Source organism: Melanotaenia boesemani, chromosome 1 (genome assembly GCF_017639745.1).
Source record: "Melanotaenia boesemani isolate fMelBoe1 chromosome 1, fMelBoe1.pri, whole genome shotgun sequence".
NCBI lineage: Eukaryota > Metazoa > Chordata > Actinopteri > Atheriniformes > Melanotaeniidae > Melanotaenia > Melanotaenia boesemani.
The window spans coordinates 25,644,447-25,662,320 of NC_055682.1; the positions used below are offsets into that span (position 1 = coordinate 25,644,447).

At 40.3% G+C, this 17,874-nt stretch overlaps 3 protein-coding genes across 8 annotated transcripts; 1 reads left to right on the forward strand and 2 right to left on the reverse strand.

The window, feature by feature from the left end:
- The first annotated feature begins 61 nt into the window (after window positions 1–61).
- Window positions 62–5,376, forward strand: rab4a (RAB4a, member RAS oncogene family). 4 transcript variants are annotated; one of them, XM_041981437.1, is made up of 8 exons: window positions 62–416; window positions 1,121–1,201; window positions 1,453–1,567; window positions 2,096–2,158; window positions 2,286–2,440; window positions 2,581–2,676; window positions 2,985–3,148; window positions 3,514–5,376. In XM_041981437.1, exons 1-8 carry the CDS (start codon window positions 401–403, stop codon window positions 3,550–3,552), a joined length of 729 nt encoding a protein of 242 aa, XP_041837371.1. In that variant the 5' UTR covers window positions 62–400; the 3' UTR covers window positions 3,553–5,376. The 4 variants fall into 4 exon arrangements, with proteins under 4 accessions (XP_041837371.1, XP_041837364.1, XP_041837390.1 ...); XM_041981430.1 differs by having other exon boundaries at window positions 3,689–5,376; XM_041981456.1 differs by having other exon boundaries at window positions 200–416; window positions 3,005–3,148; window positions 3,689–3,768.
- On the reverse strand, window positions 5,313–10,383 carry ccsapb (centriole, cilia and spindle-associated protein b). 3 transcript variants are annotated; one of them, XM_041981409.1, is made up of 5 exons: window positions 10,307–10,383; window positions 9,033–9,427; window positions 8,835–8,945; window positions 7,991–8,211; window positions 5,313–7,908 (listed from the first exon to the last, which is right to left on the reverse strand). In XM_041981409.1, exons 2-5 carry the CDS (start codon window positions 9,409–9,411, stop codon window positions 7,726–7,728), a joined length of 894 nt encoding a protein of 297 aa, XP_041837343.1. In that variant the 5' UTR covers window positions 9,412–9,427; window positions 10,307–10,383; the 3' UTR covers window positions 5,313–7,725. The 3 variants fall into 3 exon arrangements, with proteins under 3 accessions (XP_041837343.1, XP_041837334.1, XP_041837352.1); XM_041981400.1 differs by lacking the exon at window positions 10,307–10,383 and adding an exon at window positions 9,542–10,275; XM_041981418.1 differs by lacking the exons at window positions 8,835–8,945; window positions 10,307–10,383 and adding an exon at window positions 9,542–10,277.
- A 1,038-nt stretch (window positions 10,384–11,421) lies between these two features.
- Window positions 11,422–15,407, reverse strand: acta1b (actin alpha 1, skeletal muscle b). The gene is made up of 7 exons (XM_041985856.1): window positions 15,257–15,407; window positions 14,173–14,309; window positions 13,378–13,702; window positions 12,880–13,041; window positions 12,313–12,504; window positions 12,030–12,211; window positions 11,422–11,908 (listed from the first exon to the last, which is right to left on the reverse strand). Exons 2-7 carry the CDS (start codon window positions 14,299–14,301, stop codon window positions 11,765–11,767), a joined length of 1,134 nt encoding a protein of 377 aa, XP_041841790.1. The 5' UTR covers window positions 14,302–14,309; window positions 15,257–15,407; the 3' UTR covers window positions 11,422–11,764.
- Window positions 15,408–17,874: the final 2,467 nt, after the last annotated feature.

Sequence of the window (17,874 nt, forward strand, 5' to 3'; positions counted from 1 at the left end):
CAGTCACATAACTGACTCCTGGTGGACTGGAGCGGTGATTGAGATAAGATAATTACCTTGCTACATAGTTGTCAGAGATATATTGCTATACAAAATGGTCAGTGGGTTGGATTATTTTAATATGATATTTAAATCATGTGTATCACAAATTTTCGACAAATTTGTACAATGCTCAACTCGAAAAAAAAAAGTTTAACATCGCCACCGTGCGGCGTGTTTAAAACATTACACATATCCCGTTCGTTAGATGGATTTCACGTACGGGAAGTCGGATGGGGAAAATCAGCTGGAATCCGCGGAAATCACCAACCGGACTATTTTCCTTTTACAAAGCTAGCTAGGCATCTGTCAATTTCTATTTTCCCTCATTCCGTTTTGCTCTCAAACCGCCAAACTGGCGATGTCAGAGTCTTACGGTAAGGAGTCCCTTTTGCAGTCTACCCACCGTTAACATCTCTCCGTAGTCAGAGAAGGGATGAGACAGGTGTGTCGAGGAGGCTTTTTCTCGTCGTAAACAGATAGCTGATGAGCTAACTGAGCCACTAGTTAAGGCTTTTGGTCTTAAAAGTGAGATGTCAGCGTAAAAAGAAAACGAAAGAGATTACAGAGCCGAGTTTACTGTGATCGTATATACAAAATGTTCCGATTTCACAGTTATTTTAAGTAAACCCGAGGTTATAAGGAAATGCAAGAGGCTCATACATGGCTACATACATCATCGAGCTGGTGTCAGTATGTGACTGAGCAGTTTAAATACATACTTAACCATGTTTGTTTGTATGTGCTGCTAAGACAACAATGTTACATTTGGATAATCGTGACTGTTAAATGAGTTGTGGATTAACACAATAAACAAATATATGGTAGTTAACTAATTATAACGAATATATGATAGCCCTAGTTAGTGTGGAAGTAGCACTTTAACAGGTATTCCTATATTTGCGTATTGCAGTTACCAGCTGATACACAAATGATTAACTACAATAAACTAATATGGTCTGATAAGAGTAGCTCAGTTGATATACTGCCCTAGCACCACAGATGAAAACCATGAATGTCATACCATTTTACAAATCTCATGTCTTCTGTCATGGATCGAATTTTAATGTTCCCTCTGCAGATTTTCTGTTCAAATTCCTGGTGATTGGGAATGCTGGAACAGGCAAATCCTGTCTGCTGCACCAGTTCATAGAGAAGAGATGTAAGTCACGGATAAGCATCATGCCACTACTTTTTATTGTTCGCACTGTTGTTATAGTTTATGATTAGTGATAGATAGAATACATGAATGGCTAATTATGAGCCATGTAAAGAGAATCCTAATCAGCTGCTTATTATATCATGTCAATGTGACGTCTCTGTGTGTTGTTCAAAGATAATAGTATGTCTTCACAGATGTTTATAACTTGTGACAAATAAAAAAATAAACTGACTCTTTGTTATGTTTTCCAGTTAAGGATGAATCAAACCACACAATCGGAGTGGAATTTGGTTCTAAGATCATCAGTGTTGTCAACAAAACAGTGAAACTGCAGATCTGGGACACTGCAGGACAGGAACGGTTCAGGTAGAGATAAACCCCATGACAGAGACACACAGCTTCACTCAACAGCTATCAGTCAATAACCCCTTACCATTAACTTATGTTGAGCCTTATGTGCACATCGAGATAACTGGTACACAAAGCATGGACTGTAAAAACTGAATTTATGACATCGTCTATTAAAGAGGAGGTGTTTCAGGGTTGCTGGATTTTTTTGGAGGGATGTTAATGTTCTAAGTGAAATGGTTATAGTTGAACATGTAGTCTGCTTTTCTTTTGTAAGCCTGATGGCAGTATTATTTATTCCGTTTACTGAACTTGGGATAGCTATGCTGAAGCTCACAGGTGGGGGAGAAAATGTTTTGTGACTGAAGCTGATGGGCTAAACTTTTTTTCCATAGCACACATCTTCACATGCCAGACACTGACACAGATATTTAGTTCATTCAGTTGTGATTGCAGTTATAGAACCATATTTACTTTTCGCTACTTGTTTATTGGCTATGTGCCTCTTAACTTGTATATCTGTGTGTGTGTGTGTGTGTATTTCAGGTCTGTAACCAGGAGCTACTATAGAGGAGCAGCAGGAGCCCTGCTGGTCTATGATATCACCAGGTATCACAAAAACTTGCTTAGCATCAGATTTCTCATCATCTTATCTGTTCATTCTTGCTAACTCGAGTCTCTGCATGAAAAATACAACCTGTTTCTCTTTTTATTTCTGTTTCACTCGACAATGCAGTCGGGAAACATACAATGCTCTGACCACATGGTTGAGTGATGCCAGGATGCTGGCCAGTCAAAACATAGTCATCATCCTATGTGGGAACAAGAAGGACCTGGATGCTGACAGAGAGGTCACCTTCCTGGAGGCTTCACGCTTTGCTCAAGAGAACGGTAAAACCATGAAGGGATTCTTAAAAAAAAAAAAAAAAAAAGCTATTTTCATTGTACACTTATTAAATTGACAAGGACTGAAATACAATGTTCTGTTCTTAGCTACTGGTCTAATCTGGGAATATGTTTGTGTGTGTCAGAGCTGATGTTCTTAGAGACAAGTGCTCTAACAGGGGAAAATGTTGAAGAGGCCTTTGTCCAGTGTGCTCGAAAAATCCTGAACAAGATAGAGTCAGGTAGGAGCTCTAATCTTCACCCATAACTGTAAAATCCCTTCTTTATCCTAACAGGATCAATGTTAAGGCTTAGGTGTGACTTCAGCCCCCCCTACCTTTAAATGCTGGCCTGTAGATTTGTGTGACGTACAGGCAAATCTGTGTTAAAATGTCTCTTGCAGAGATAAAACATCGGTTATTTACACGCTGTTTATTAACAGGAAATAAACCTCATTTCAAAGCAGACTATCACGAATCAGGTTTGTGTTGGTTATATGAGGAGAGTGTGTGTACACCTTCCACTTTCTCATTTTTCTATCTCCTCAAAGACCTTACCTCTCTTTTAAAGGGGAACTGGATCCAGAGCGAATGGGCTCAGGTATCCAATATGGAGACGCTGCATTACGACAACTTCGTTCTCCCCGTCGTGCTCAGCCACAGGGCACCCAGGAGTGTGGTTGCTAGTGGACATCCTGTAACATACATACTCAAGGTAAGCAGGCCAGAGTACAAGTGTTTTGTCAGGGACAAAGCACTTTTGCTGTTTTATTCTAAAAACTAATATTTCTGATGACTGCCTAAGTAAATTTCTTTCATGTCTTGAGAGTTTGTTCTTATAAGCTGGAAGGAGCAACTTAAAATTCTGCTTACCGCTCTCAGCAGTATGACTCAGATCTTTACTTTCAGGCACTTTTTGTCTTTACACGGCTTATGCTTTTGCAGACTTGTGCATTTTGGGCAGCTGTGCCAAAATTAGTCATACCTCTGCAATTTTCTTTGTCCAGTAACAACAAGGATTGTATATTGAATCTGTTCTGGAGGTGCAATTTGCGAATAGATCTTCACTTTTTCTTACAGCATTGCGGTTTATGCTGCCTGTGTCTATGTGAACATTGAAGACAGGTTTGTGAAGACCAGAAGAAGAACAGCCATGGAGGACCCAACAATGTTAGGTTCAGGTTGCTACGCTGGTAACCCTTCCCTGACCTTTGCACTGACCCTTCAGAGCCTTTGTTGTCATTTCTGCATGTGCAGTGCTGAGACCTCCTGGCCCCGCCCCTCCTCAGAGCTCAGAAATCTCCAAGGTAACCACTGACAGCCCACCTTCCAACATCCTGCTGTTCTATTGGACCAAACCCTCCCCAACCATCCAACCAGAATGTTTATTGACATGCTTATCCAGCATTTTTCCTTCACACCTGCTCACCCACAGTCTCAGACTTTAATCCACTTCTTGCTGTTCCACCCTGACACAGCTCACATGAATATTCTACATTTTCTTCCTGCTTTTTGTGTTGAACTTAAGTTAAATATAATTGGTTAATTGTTTCAGCTAAAAGGTGTCAGTGGGTGGATTTTAAACCTTTGGAGTGACTGAGCTGACTTCCTGCTCTTCCTCTTCTTGCTTGATGGTGTGCAAAGTGAATGAATTTTTCATCCCAATAGCAGAAAATCAGATCTGTTTAATTGTCGAGCAGTACCTTTAACTGCATACTACTCCCTCATAGAACACTTCTTTTACCATCCATTTGCTCTGATTAGTTTTTAACTTTCCTTCCTACCTGATTAAAACACACCACTAACAGTTTACAGACCAGGCTTTTTCTGTCTTTTCATAACTTATTTATCTTCTAATAATAGTTCCTCTTAGCTGTATGCCCACTAAATTCCCCCTCATCACCAAATCTTACCCTCTTTCCCCCAATTCCTGCCCTCCTTGCATTGTGTAAATTCCCTGGTCTCTCTCCTCCCCTCCTATCCCCCCCGCAGCATCTTTTACACTGTACAGTGTTTCTGTATATACAGACTAACGCATGTTTTCTGAAGCAGAATATCAGAGGGTTTAATTATGAAGAGATATTACATGTATATTAAAATAAATATCATATTAAGCATATGTTTCATGCTCCACTGTATAATCAGGATATTCAGCTCCAATACACTGGTAACTTGTTTGGTAAATGGGAGAAATCGGTGTAGATCTTTTGAATAAGGCAGCGTGAGATATTATGAGCTGTCACTGTGTTTTTCTGTTTGTTGAAATCATTGGTTTGTCAGTGGTTGGCCAGTTGTGAATTCACAATGGTACACCCAGATGTCACCATTGAGATAAATGGTAATGTATGGTACCAGTCAAAGGTTTCTACAAAATCTCACATTAAATGTAATGGAGACGTGTCCAAACTTTTAACTGGTAGTGTCTGTTGCATCTTCATACAAAGGATTCAGTTTAGTAGAAATGACTGTTGTGTGACTTGAAAGTTGTTTACATGAGTATCTGTCTGACTCCTGCCAGCTGTGGGGTAATACTAACCAATCACATTTCAAGTTTTGGTGTCAGTATGAAAATTATCTGATGTGTGCTTTTTTTATTATTTCTTTTCTCATCTCTTGTTTGAAGACATTGTTGTTGATTTACTCTGGAAGTCTTTGCAGATTTTAAACCAGAGTTCTGACATTTCATTTATGCTTTTCATTTATTTAAAAAAAACAACAAAACATTTTATTGGTTGAACATTTCTCTTAAATTATACACATTTCAAACAAAAGAAACATTTCACATTAAGAGAGCTTCAGGTATCTTGAGATCTGATGCTGGTTTTTGTCTTGTTTATGTTGTCACGTTTTTTGTTTATATTTGTGTACTTCATTTTTTTCTTGTCATTACGAATATCATAGATTTTTAATTTATTATGTATAATAAAAGGCATATGTTTTTGAAATAAAAACAAATACACCATTGTGTTTTCATTTGTTTTTCTTTCTTTGTCCAAAATGACTAGATAAAAGTTAGTTGAAACCATATTCAAATGGATTGTTGAAGCTCTGAGGAACAGAATAAATAAAACAGGATTTACAATCACAAACTCAGCTCTGCACAGTGAAAACCTGATGTTGTGCATTGAGCTACAAACAAACCGACATATCACATCAGGAATTGGGTCACATTGAAACCAGTTAGTGATGCTTAATGAGGTTCAAGAATTTGGGGATATTGTCTGATTTAGTAAAGAAAAACAAAATGATGGTAATTTGTTTACTAAAAGCTTTACATCACACCACTGAAGTCCAGCTGTTGCCTCTAAGTTATTTAATTATGCGCACACAGTATGTTCAAAGCCAAGAAAAAGTAACAGGATTATGTTTTACAGTATTGTCGTTGCCTTCATTATATTCAAATTTTTAATAACAAGCAATGAGTCAAAACTGGCAAAACCTGCACTATGAAGCCTTTTATTTATCACAATGTATTTCTTCTTTATTAAACTCCTGAAGTTATACGATCATGAATGCAGACGCCATCACAGTGTAAATAAATACTTACTGTTGAACATTGACAAAACTAGAAAATCGTGAGATATAAAGGAATCTCATCAAAAATATATTTTTCTACAATATAAACAAGAGCTTGGCTTCTTAGTTTGGTCTCATCAACAATTTAAATTGTTTTTTTTGTCCTATTTACTCCTGCATTCTGCAATTGTCAAAGTTTACCACATTTTTTAATCAAAATGGCTCAAATGCAGTTAGTGTTTTTGATTGTTTTTGTAAATATTGCACAAAACTGTCTAACATAACTTAAACCCAATCAAAAAATCATGATAAAATTCAAGTTACATAATGCCGTAATACTAAACTAAAAGTTGCAAATATTCTTAGAGTAATACAGTATATGGTTGTATGTACAGCACAGATATTCCACCCATTTCAGCTGCTTACTCTACAAAATTCACAACCATAATACAAAAAAGACTAAAGCTACAAAAAAAGTAAATAAAACCTTTTCCAATTGTTTATGGCACATTGCTGATTTTATTTCATTACAATTATGAACCATTTTTCTTATGTAATATTTCAGAAAGGCAACATGATCAAATAAGCAGTTCAGTTTGGTCATAACTAAACCACAAATTATGAGTATGTACTCAGTTCGGACTAGAAGACGCTGCATCAGCTTTCATTGCGTTGTTGTGCTTCCTTTTTTGTCTCTAAAATGTTTTCAGTAAGGAATGATAAAGATGTTTGGATTTGGGTTTTGGAAAGCTTATAATCTTATGTTATTTTTTTATTAGAAAATGTTCTACATTCAGCAAATGTGTAAAAGAAAGATGGCAGTATCCACAGTACCACAAGAGCGCACTGTCCACAGTCATCTAGTGACTTTAAGAGAACATATTAGCACCAATTTGATTGAGTATAAACCCTTTTACAGTCAATAATCCAAGTGTTTGTAAGCTTAGGAGAAAATACAATCATCACAACACATATGTGACACTGACTGTTAGTACAAAGCGATTATTTGTCCATTTAAAGCAAGGCAATCAGGACTCATCCACCAGGCGTAACACAAACAAGATCCAGTTCATAGCAGATAAAGACCCCAAAATAGAAACGCTTTCTAACTATAAAGCAGACGTGTTCCTGTGTGTTGGTAGTGCTTAACACACAGAAGGATGTCCATCTGCTCTGAAAACCAAATAAATCTGACAAAAGTGTGTGATTAAAAGCAGCATTTTTGACAGCACTGCATGCAAAGGATGTTTTATACATAATATTGTTCATCTTGCTTAAGTGTTTAAAATACAAGTAGATTTAGAAGTGCTGCCCTCTGTCTTCACAGCCCTGTGTGTCCCCACTGAGTTTTATTTCTCTGCATAAAAATATTGACACATCCTGCAATGGGTCTATTTAAAGGAAAAGCATCAAAATATGGCTGTAAGATTAATTTTGAACCATACAGTCTCATCTAAATATTTTCATATGACAGAATTTGCATAGATCCTAAAGTTGCTAAAAGCATCTTCTGTCTTGTAAAATTTCTCTTACTGTATTCTATATATTAAAGAGATTTATATAAAAACATGACAGTACAGATCTAGGTTAAAAAGCCATGCAGTGTACGTCAATGTTAAAGGTTTTGACAGTCACCCAGATGGCTCAGAAATGTGTGAAAGGTATACAATTAGGAGCTGCCCTGTTTTCTACTTTTGGTGTTTACACTTCAGAGGTGAGAGGCAGTGATGGCGTTAATGTGGGATTTTTGCTATGAATCATTCTAATGTAGCTGTCCTATCGGGAGCGAGCAGAAAAGCAGCGCATGTACTCTGTGAGCCAGGGGTTGAACTCAGGTTGGACCTGCTTCCTAACTTTGTCCAGGTCTGCAGACTTGGCTCTCCGCCGCTCAGTTCGCTGTGTCTGGATCTGACGCTCCACCTCCCGCCTAGTCTTGGCTCGCAGAGCTGATTCGTGGATCTGCGGGTAAAATAAATATTAATACTCTGGTCACATACAATTTCCTGCATTTACTGAACAGAACCATAACGAGAACAATTACTTCGTTAGTTGATGCTGCAGGACCAACATTGTGAGTCTTCCTGCCTGCAATGTCTGCATCCTTTTCCCCAGAGCCATACAGCGCGAAAGGGTGTCTGCTGCCCTTACTGTCCTCTCTAGGCTGCCATAAAGGGGAAGGTTTCACCCGCTGAGAGCGCCAGGTTTGTTTTGTGGTTTTGGATGGTTTCTTCTGTTGTGATCGGGGTTTTCGTTTGTCATTCTCTAAAAACGGAAAAGACCAACAGATTACAGGATCACAAACCACTTCTACCTGAAATGGGTGAAAAGGGGAACTTAAAGGTCAATACTACAACTAGGGCAACACAGCAAGAGTAACTGCTTGATTACATACTTTAAATTGACAGTATTAACATTTGAATTTGATGCCAGAAATATGTTTTAAAAAATGTAGGGCCAGGGGCATGTTTATCCTTATAATAAATCATATTTTCTTCTAAAAATAACTGTGCTACAGAGCAGAGGAGTCTGATTACTGCAGTCTTACATGTCATTTGAGATAAAGGAGATATACAGTTATGCAAGTTACTCATGCCATGTTTACTTTCACTATCACTGAATTAGGCTTTTGAAATATATATATATATATATTAACTTATTTGATAATAACTTTTAAATTGTTCCTCGCTTTGTTAGTCCAGGAAATACATAATGATTTCAAAAGATCATTTAAAATTTTATTTCATCAGTTTTACTCTTTGAGTATATTTAAGATAATGCTAATTTTAAAGCTCATCTCTAGTACATAGAGATTTCTCCAGATACTGAATTGTTCAATGGCCCCCTTTTTTTTATTTACAAGTCTAGCTGTTTTTCTTGGGAGCTACCTTGGTCTCTTTGAGGAACTGTTATATGTTTGCTGCCTATGCTGCTGACTCTTTGCTCTTTTTCTTCCTCCTGCAGTACTCTTTTCTCCCTGGTACCATTAGATTCCAACCCTGAGGAGTGATCAAATCTCATATTACAAGACCAGCAGGCATCACTTTATGTTGTACAGTCCTTTCTTCTTCATTTGTCATAGTTACCGTGGACTAAAGACTGCACAGCAGATACATTCTCCTCCTCCTCCTTGTCTTGAATGGGAAGCCTGGGTACTGGCCCTGTGGTTCTGGCCTGCTGCTCCAGTCTGTCCATCCTCGCCCCTTCACACTCCTCCAGCTCAACCTCTGCTCTGTCGCTGGTGGTTTCAGCCCCTACCTGGTTCTTACTGGGAAGAGCAGGGCTTCTTCCTCCCGATTCCGAATCACTCTCAGAGCCATTCCAGAACCAGGGGTTGTGTGTGTGCTCCAGCAGCCTGCGGGTCAGCCTGTACTTCAGCATCGCCTCATAACATTTGGTGTAAGTCTCCCATTTGGGGTCTTTGAATTTCTTCATGTACTCCGAGCGGATCCTCTTTGTCACCATCTTGCCCCTCTTTAAGCTAAAAGTAAATAAAAGACCATAAAAAAAAAACTCAAATACTCTACCACAGGCAAAAATCATTCAATCGTCTATCATCTAAAAGCGCAAACACTGGCCGAACATCTGTACGTACCTTCTTACGCACTTTATTTAGTGTCACCACCAGACATTTAAACAAAAAGGTGGAAACCAGTGGAAACCAATAGGAGAACAGCAGAGACCCCACAACCCGCCTACTTCCTGTTAGAGGTTAACGCGCTTGTCGGGCGAGAACAGACAGAAATCTGGTTTAGAGGGGTTAAGGTTACGAAATAGGACATGTGCTATTTAAACTCGATTGGAGTTTTAATTCTAAAAAAATCGGACGATCAACCGTTACCAAACTCGCTACAGAAATTTCTTGAACCAATTTACGTCACTGTCATCGGCCCCTTTGATTGGCTGTGGTATCAACGACTGTTGAATACTACCAATGAAATCAGATCACTTCCAATCACTAAGAAATACAGAAAGCTTTACAATAACTGCAGCCGCGATTTATTCCATATTTTCTATTTTTATTTTTTTATTTTTGTGGTTAAAATATATCCTTTCTATATTTTAATGCATTTATGTAATGTAAATATTTCAAATGGGTAATTAAGCTACTCTGTCCAGAATGTGTCGTTTACATTTCCCGTTGTTATACGTAACCCATCTCATGATAAACGTGCCCGTGTTATACACGTCAGGTATTCATACTAATATGGAGTACCGTTAATCGCTTGTCACTTCGAACATACACATCAGAGAACATTAAATCTCGCTGAAAATTCCTCGACTTTCGTCAACGACAGCGCACGGCTTGACAAATTCATGGCAGCACTAGTCTAAATTTGTGTACAGTAAATATACTCACACTAGGCTCGGATTTCACGGAAGCAGTACCGAACAGATGGCGTTGACGACGATGTGCTGTTGTCACAAGGCTTCGTCTCCCAGCTTAGCTCCGCCCGCTTGAGGACGTTTTTAAAAAGCCAAACACACCCGCAACAGGTGGTCCAAGCTGGGATGTCAGGAATGCGGTCAGAGCGGCTTTTGGCATGTAATGATTTCTATCAGATAGTAAATGATGGTGAAACGACAATTTAATTTGTTCTCTTTAGTGATAATGCACGAATTAAAAAGTATAAGATGTTCACTGAGAAACCTTATTCGTTGCCTGTTGAATTAAGGCAGATTGACAATGACACATTGTGGCTTAATGCAGTTGTTAGAGAAAATACACAAGAGGTGTCTTTTTACAATATTCATCAATCAAAGAGGGTTATAAATGGTCTGACACTCACACTAGTGCACTCCTTTTGTTGTTTCAGCCTAGACTTAAACCCCCCACCAAGATAACCCGATGAGCTCATATGCATATAAGGTAGGGCTGCGGAGATGCCCTTCTGTACACGAGGTAGGGTTTTGGCTAAAGATGGTCTTGACGCCAGGGAGGCGCAAGTGGTTGCGCAGAGCAGGCAGCTCAACGGGATTCAGGGCCTGGTGTCAGGTGTCCAATGCTGCTGATCCGGACAGTCTTAAAAAGCGGAGCTGCTGCTGCCTGTGCGCATTCCTGGCAAGTAATAGTCCGACTGTCGGAGCTTTAAAGGCGTCTCTACCTCTCACCTAGCAGACCCCACCTGACAGAATTGCTGATGCAGAGTGCATTTCCCTCCTTTAACCATCAAATCTTGCAGGGTTAATAACTTCCCCTTCTACATTCAACTCTGAACCTAAACCCCTGCCGTGGGGTAGAGTGTGTCATCTAAGTCACTTAAATGACTCATATATTTATATATGTGCTTATGTCGTGCCTTGTTGAAAGTCTTAAATATTGTTACAAATTTAACATCATATTTTGGGTTTTTGCGGCCATACTGTTAAACCTATTATTTTAGGGACTATTTTTTTCACATAATTTCTCGATGCTTGTGTTTTCTTTGTTCTCCTTTCCCTCTCTAATAGAAAAACAAGATCAAGGGCAAAAAATACCAAATAATGGACTTTAATAAATTATCAATATGTATATACACTTACATTCACATGTGTTGAGCAACATGTTGTTGTTATTTTTTTTATTAAAGTTTTTTGGTGGATGCATGGTTCAGTGGTTGTTTTCACAGCCTTTCTCCATGCAACACAGACAACAAACAGCCATAAAATATGCAGATTTTATCAGAGTAAAAAATGCATATAAATGTCAACAGCGCAGACGGACAGTCCATTGACAGCAGAGTGTTGCTGTGCCGCAAAGGTTGTTCCTCCTCCTTGTTTGATCTCCAGATAGCCGGTGGTGAAATTGATGGAGAAGCTGGCGAAAAGGGTGGAGGACTTAGAAGCACTTCCTGTGGACAATGCTGGGGCCGGCCTCGTCGTACTCCTGCTTGGAGATCCACATCTGCTGGAAGGTGGACAGGGAAGCCAGGATAGAGCCACCGATCCAGACGGAGTACTTCCTCTCGGGAGGAGCAATGATCTAGAAGAGAAGGAAAAAAATAGTGGATAAGTTCTCATTGTCTGGTGTGCGTAATTGTTTATTCGTAACATATTGAAATGTTGGGTTAAAGAACATCTTTCATGTTTCAAGTTTCAAGTACCTTGATCTTCATTGTGCTGGGGGCCAGGGCAGTGATCTCCTTTTGCATACGGTCAGCAATACCAGGGTACATGGTGGTACCGCCGGAGAGCACATTGTTGGCGTACAGATCCTTACGGATGTCAATGTCGCACTTCATGATGCTGTTGTAGGCAGTCTCGTGAATGCCAGCAGACTCCATACCTGGTCAGATGATAGTACAAGTGTTAAATGAGCTATACTACGGTTTCACACAAGGTCTGGTGTGTACAGTTTTTGGACAAATAAATGATTATCTGAAGTACCGATGAAGGAAGGCTGGAAGAGGGTCTCGGGGCAACGGAACCTCTCGTTACCAATGGTGATGACCTGACCGTCGGGAAGCTCGTAGCTCTTCTCCAGGGAGGAGGAGGAGGCAGCGGTGGCCATCTCGTTCTCGAAGTCCAGAGCCACATAGCACAGCTTCTCCTTGATGTCGCGCACGATCTCACGCTCAGCTGTAGGGGGCAATATGCCGAAGTTTTTTTCAGAGACAAAGGAATAGAGACCACAGACACTATGTGCGTAAACGGACTTAGTGGAGTGAACCACGTTAAATACTCAAACCTAGTCTATAGAAATGTGTAGGTCTATTCTTCATTTTCATTATATGTGTTACAGTTTAAAATAGTATGCCAATTTGCCGCGGCTTGGAGAGCGCGTAAACAAACACTGATTGGTTGATTTTAGGCAGGCTATTATGACAAAATTCCTAAACCGCTTATAAATTAAATGTGGTTTTGAATAAAGAAATTGACAGAATAATTTAGAATCTCCCTCTGGTAAACTTTTTGCCTATTAATCGGTGAACTGGAGAAGGCAGAGTTCCTCACCGGTGGTCACGAAGGAGTAACCACGCTCAGTCAGGATCTTCATCAGGTAGTCGGTCAGATCGCGACCAGCCAGGTCCAGACGCATGATAGCGTGTGGCAGGGCGTAACCCTCATAGACTGGGACATTGTGGGTCACACCATCACCAGCATCCAGCACAATACCTGAAAAGAGGCAAGGAGGGAATTTAGTATTACACTCTGGTGCGTCAAACTGTAGCTAAAGTATGTGATTGAAGGGTAATTTAGAAATACAAAGGCAACTGACTTGTATTAATAATATAAGAAAGGCTGGTGGACTGTGCGTAAAAGTTGTGCGTAAAATGGCCCAAATGAAAATATGATGTTTGGAAATGTGTTGCAATTAATACGTTTTTTTCCTCCTTTTGTTTCAGTCTAGAGCAATTTTGTAATCTAGAGGTGTGACTATGCGTTATATGTGTTTAGGAAACCTGTGTGTTTGTGTCAGGAGTCGCTAATGTTTGTTATTGTTAGTCTTACCGGTGGTACGGCCGGAAGCGTACAGGGACAGCACAGCCTGGATAGCCACATACATGGCGGGGACGTTGAAGGTCTCAAACATGATCTGGGTCATCTTCTCCCTGTTGGCCTTGGGGTTCAGGGGGGCCTCAGTGAGCAGTGTTGGGTGCTCCTCGGGGGCCACTCTCAGCTCGTTGTAGAAGGTGTGGTGCCAGATCTTCTCCATGTCGTCCCAGTTGGTGATGATGCCGTGCTCAATGGGGTACTTCAGAGTCAGGATACCCCTCTTGCTCTGGGCCTCGTCGCCGACGTAGGAGTCCTTCTGACCCATACCGACCATGACACCCTGAAGGGGGAAGAGAAGAAAAGGTAAAGGAAAAGTCAGTCGTGGATGTCCAGAGGTATGACCTCTTGAAGTCTTTGGACGGACATAGTAACAATTGCGTAATGGTGCCAAATAACATCATGCGTCACAGAGGCAGACAAAGAGCAACTGTGAGACTGCCAATTAACGTGTGACTAATTTAATCTGAAAGAAGAAGGGACCGCATTGCTCGAGGTTTAGGGAGCTACAATTACTTGTCTCAATATTTATTAGCTATAAAGGATTAACTGCGTAAAGTAAGAAAATTCTAACATTAGGATAAATATCATCTAAATTATCAGACTATTTTGGATATCCAGCAGGCTATCTCTGTCAAAAATGTGTTTTTTCTTTGAGTTGTGATTATTATACTTAGTGTGAAATAATTACTTTAGCCAATTATTATTGTCTAAACCTCTAAGAATTGGTAGATTCTTCTTTGTTCCGTTTACCTGGTGACGGGGGCGGCCGACGATGGAGGGGAACACGGCCCTGGGGGCGTCGTCTCCGGCGAAGCCAGCCTTCACCAGGCCGGAGCCGTTGTCGCACACAAGGGCGGTAGTCTCTTCGTCGTCACACATGTTGGCTTCTGTAGAGGAGTGGAGGAAAAAGGGATTAATTTCACCACATCAAATCCACCTTACATGTATGGCATAAAATTGCTTCAAAAATCTAAAACTTTGGTTCAGCCTTTATGGGACCATTAACGGTATATTTCTTTAAAAACCAAAAAGACTAAGAATACTTAAACACGAATGTATCCTGGACAGTTTGCGCTAAATGTGCCAGTAACACACCGACTCTTGGCTATTACGCATGATTTACAAGCCACTGTAAACCTAAAAAAAAGGCATCCAAAAGCGCTGAATTTGTAACAGACCTTTACTTTTCTATTCTAATTTGGTAAGATCTGGTAAGATCTTTTAACTTGTAGATTGTAAACATATATAATTATGGACAAAAAACACGAATCAAAACATGCTAAAATGTCACTAAACCTACAACTTTTCTGACATTTTAAGGTTTTTGGTAACTTTTTAAGTTTAGGCATTTAATGTATCCTGAAGGAATTAATTAAAAGTCCAATTGCGTCTTGGTACTGTTATGTTATTATAGCGATAACCATCAGTTAATCTTTTATACAACAGGTACTAATGTGGCACCTCTGAAAATGCGTAATCAGACTAGTTTGTCAGTAAATCTACGTTATCTGCTATATCTACCAAACAATTAATTCACTTATCTATTCCATTATTTAGAGCTGATACTATTGGTTTTCCATGTCAAGCTGTATTATGATTCCCAGCTTACTGGGCTCAAGTAGCCAATTAACAGTCAATTATTCTGCCTCAAGTCTCTCCAACACTCTGGTCTATCCTCGAGCAGGTGACAACGTTGTCTTGAGGTATATTCCGTCCTCGTTTTACTGTCCCTGGTCTGTCTGCAATCGATGCTTCAGGGCTTCTCTGACTTAGGCCTACTCTAGGGTCCCAACCTGAGTTGCTTCAAAGGTGGAAGGTCCTTGCAGGGTCTTACCTTAGGTGTTTGTCTGCGGCTCGGAGAGAACGACCCAACCAGTGCTGCTGCTGAACCAGCTACAGTCCTCCCTGCTGCCTGTCCACCTTTTATACCCACTCTCCACCATTCACAAACCTCAGCACTGGCCTCCATCCCAGCCCTCTGCCATATTAGGATGACAGGCCGAGGTGCAGGGGTTGGTGGGGGGGGTGTGGGGGTGCAGCGAGGAGGCGCGCCTCTTTGCAACAAGCTGCATCCACCAGGTTCCAGGGAGGGGATCAGACGTGACGCTGCGCGCCCCCAACGAGGAGAGAGTGCACGCCATATATGGAACTGTGGCTTTGACCTCCCATCGAGCTTCACGGTCCCACCTAGACGGCCGTATAAGGAGCGCGCGGGCCACTGGGGGGTTTCTAGGGGAGACGCCAGTTGCTGCCAACCAGGGTTATAGATTTGCTACTAGTAGGCCTCATCCAGCCTTAAAATGGGAAAATGCTTCTCTCGTCTGAACAGATTTAGGCCACAGTGAGAGCCAGGGCCCAGAGCAGTGACTGACAGCTCAACCAGGGAGGGTCCTGCGAGGTCCCAATTAATAGCTAATTCCTCATACTGATGGTTGGTACACAGTCAGAGTCAGCTGATAAAAGCTTAGGATGGACTTTCTGTATTATTCTACTCTTGAAACATCAGCATAAACTCTTAAACCAGACTACTATTAATTAATTAAATGCTTACATAAAACTTTGTGACATTTCTAAATTACATAAAGAATAAAAACACAATTACAACAAACATCACAGAAGACTAGCTTCTATATAACAACACTGAAAAAAGTTGAGTCAAGTTTTTTCAGTTCTATGTTTGCATAAACAGTAACAGTAACATGCATATTAGCAATTAATTTAATTAGAAATGTGCAATTCTGCAGACCACATGGTTCAATATTCACACAGATCACAGTGAGTTCCAACAGCCAAAAGCTGAAACCTTATCTGCAGGGGGCTATTCTGCTCTGTCACTGGAGCAGTTGGATTAATTATAACTCTAATGGAGGAGGGGAGCTGGTGCATATGTGTTTGAGAGAGAGAGAGACAAATGGGGAGTGTGTACATATGTGTACATGTGAGTGTGTGTTACAGCATGAGAGAAGGAGTGGAAGAGGAGGCGGTTGTTATAAACTGAAAAGGGAGGACTGACAGAGGAACAGCGGAGTGTAGAGGAGGAGGCAGAGGTGCCTGATTTGGTAAACAATTAAACCGAGAGGAGGCCACTGTCATGTTGCAATTACAGTGACACCTGGAGATTTTATATTATTTATATTTATATATATATATATATATATATATATATATATATAAATAAACAAACAAAAAACATGTAATGTAGTAAGTAAAAATTAAGACAAAATAATAAAAAATAAAGCATGCTATTCAGAACTAACATTAGGTATTTATGCTTAAATACAGTTGTGTGACTGCCATGTAAGTTGTGTTCTTTGTCTTGGTACATTTTAAAAAAATACTTCACAATATAAACTGAATAATTGTTGATTTATATAACTTGGCAAAACAGATACATTATTTAAAACATCCATCTCATAAACTAAAGACAGACTCAAGGAAGAGAAGAAACTACATCTTTATTGAAACTGACTCTTGCACAGCAGCAAAAGATGACTGACATGTCAGACTTATTGAAAGGGAAAAATCTTGTGCACATTCATCCATCAGGTGTTTAAATGCATTAATAGACCTTTAAAATCGTATTGTTCTTCCTGAACTTATTCATCAGTTCAACAATTTCGGGCTTAATTTCTAAAACAGGAGAGACAAGAGAGGTGTTAAATCTCAAAAAGCTTGATGGATCAGAGGTAAATCTGCCTTTTTAGGAGCAGGAGCAGATTAGGGAATGTGTGTTCATGTGGAAGGGTGTGTGTGTGTGTGTGTGTGTGTGTGTGGGTGGGAGTGAGGCAATGGGGATTAGTGGGGGGCTGCAAAGCAAGAGCAAGGTTGAGCTACTTTTATGCACTTGTTGTAAGCCACTTTGGACCCAAGGGTCCAAGAAACACCTAAAATGTAAAGAGGCTGGCAGTTGTTGTGGAAGGAGGGAGGGAAGTGGTGTAGGGGAGGTCAGAGGGGCCGAGGCAGGAGTGGGGGAGCTGGGACGGTCTGAGGTGGCGAAGGGGGAGGAGAAAGGGTGTGTGCAGCAGGTGGTAGAGAACATGGGTTCAGTTTGTCAGAAGATGTGTGACCAAGCTAGCTGAAGATACGCAGTGACTAGATGTAGTGATGATAACAGAAGGACCTAACATGGATCAGTAGTGTGGAATGATCATTTCAGCTGGTGACTTTACAGAGTGGAAAGATGGAAGAAATTTTTTGTATTTAGAATATGAGTGCATGCTCAGTCACTTATGACTGCAACATTTTTTACTCGATTTAACTCGGCTAACAGTTTCAGGAGAGTCTCATGAGAGCAAGAGAGGGTGAGCGTGTAAGTGGGAGTGTAACAGCACAAGCTCCGGCATTCAGAAGCTGGAAACAATGCTCTGGCTGTTCATGAGTGTGCTACCTTTAAAAGCATGGCACCACATGTACAGTAGACTTTTTTTTTTTTTGCTTTTAAACAAGCATTCA

Excerpts from the sequence above, each read along its gene's own strand:
- rab4a (XM_041981430.1), top strand. Across the intron at positions 2,159-2,285 it reads CTGGTCTATGATATCACCAG|TCGGGAAACATACAATGCTC; the intron begins GTATCACAAAAA and ends TCGACAATGCAG. Across the intron at positions 3,149-3,688 it reads CTGTAACATACATACTCAAG|AGTGCTGAGACCTCCTGGCC; the intron begins GTAAGCAGGCCA and ends TTCTGCATGTGC.
- acta1b (XM_041985856.1), bottom strand. The coding sequence starts at position 14,301 with ATGTGTGACGACGAAGAGACTACCGCCCTTGTGTGCGACAACGGCTCC. Across the intron at positions 12,212-12,312 it reads CTTCCAGCCTTCCTTCATCG|GTATGGAGTCTGCTGGCATT; the intron begins GTACTTCAGATA and ends TCATCTGACCAG. Across the intron at positions 11,909-12,029 it reads CCAGCACAATGAAGATCAAG|ATCATTGCTCCTCCCGAGAG; the intron begins GTACTTGAAACT and ends CTTCTCTTCTAG.
- ccsapb (XM_041981409.1), bottom strand. The coding sequence starts at position 9,411 with ATGGTGACAAAGAGGATCCGCTCGGAGTACATGAAGAAATTCAAAGAC. Across the intron at positions 8,946-9,032 it reads TGTGCAGTCTTTAGTCCACG|GGTTGGAATCTAATGGTACC; the intron begins GTAACTATGACA and ends ATCACTCCTCAG. Across the intron at positions 8,212-8,834 it reads AGTTCCTCAAAGAGACCAAG|AGAATGACAAACGAAAACCC; the intron begins GTAGCTCCCAAG and ends TTCCGTTTTTAG.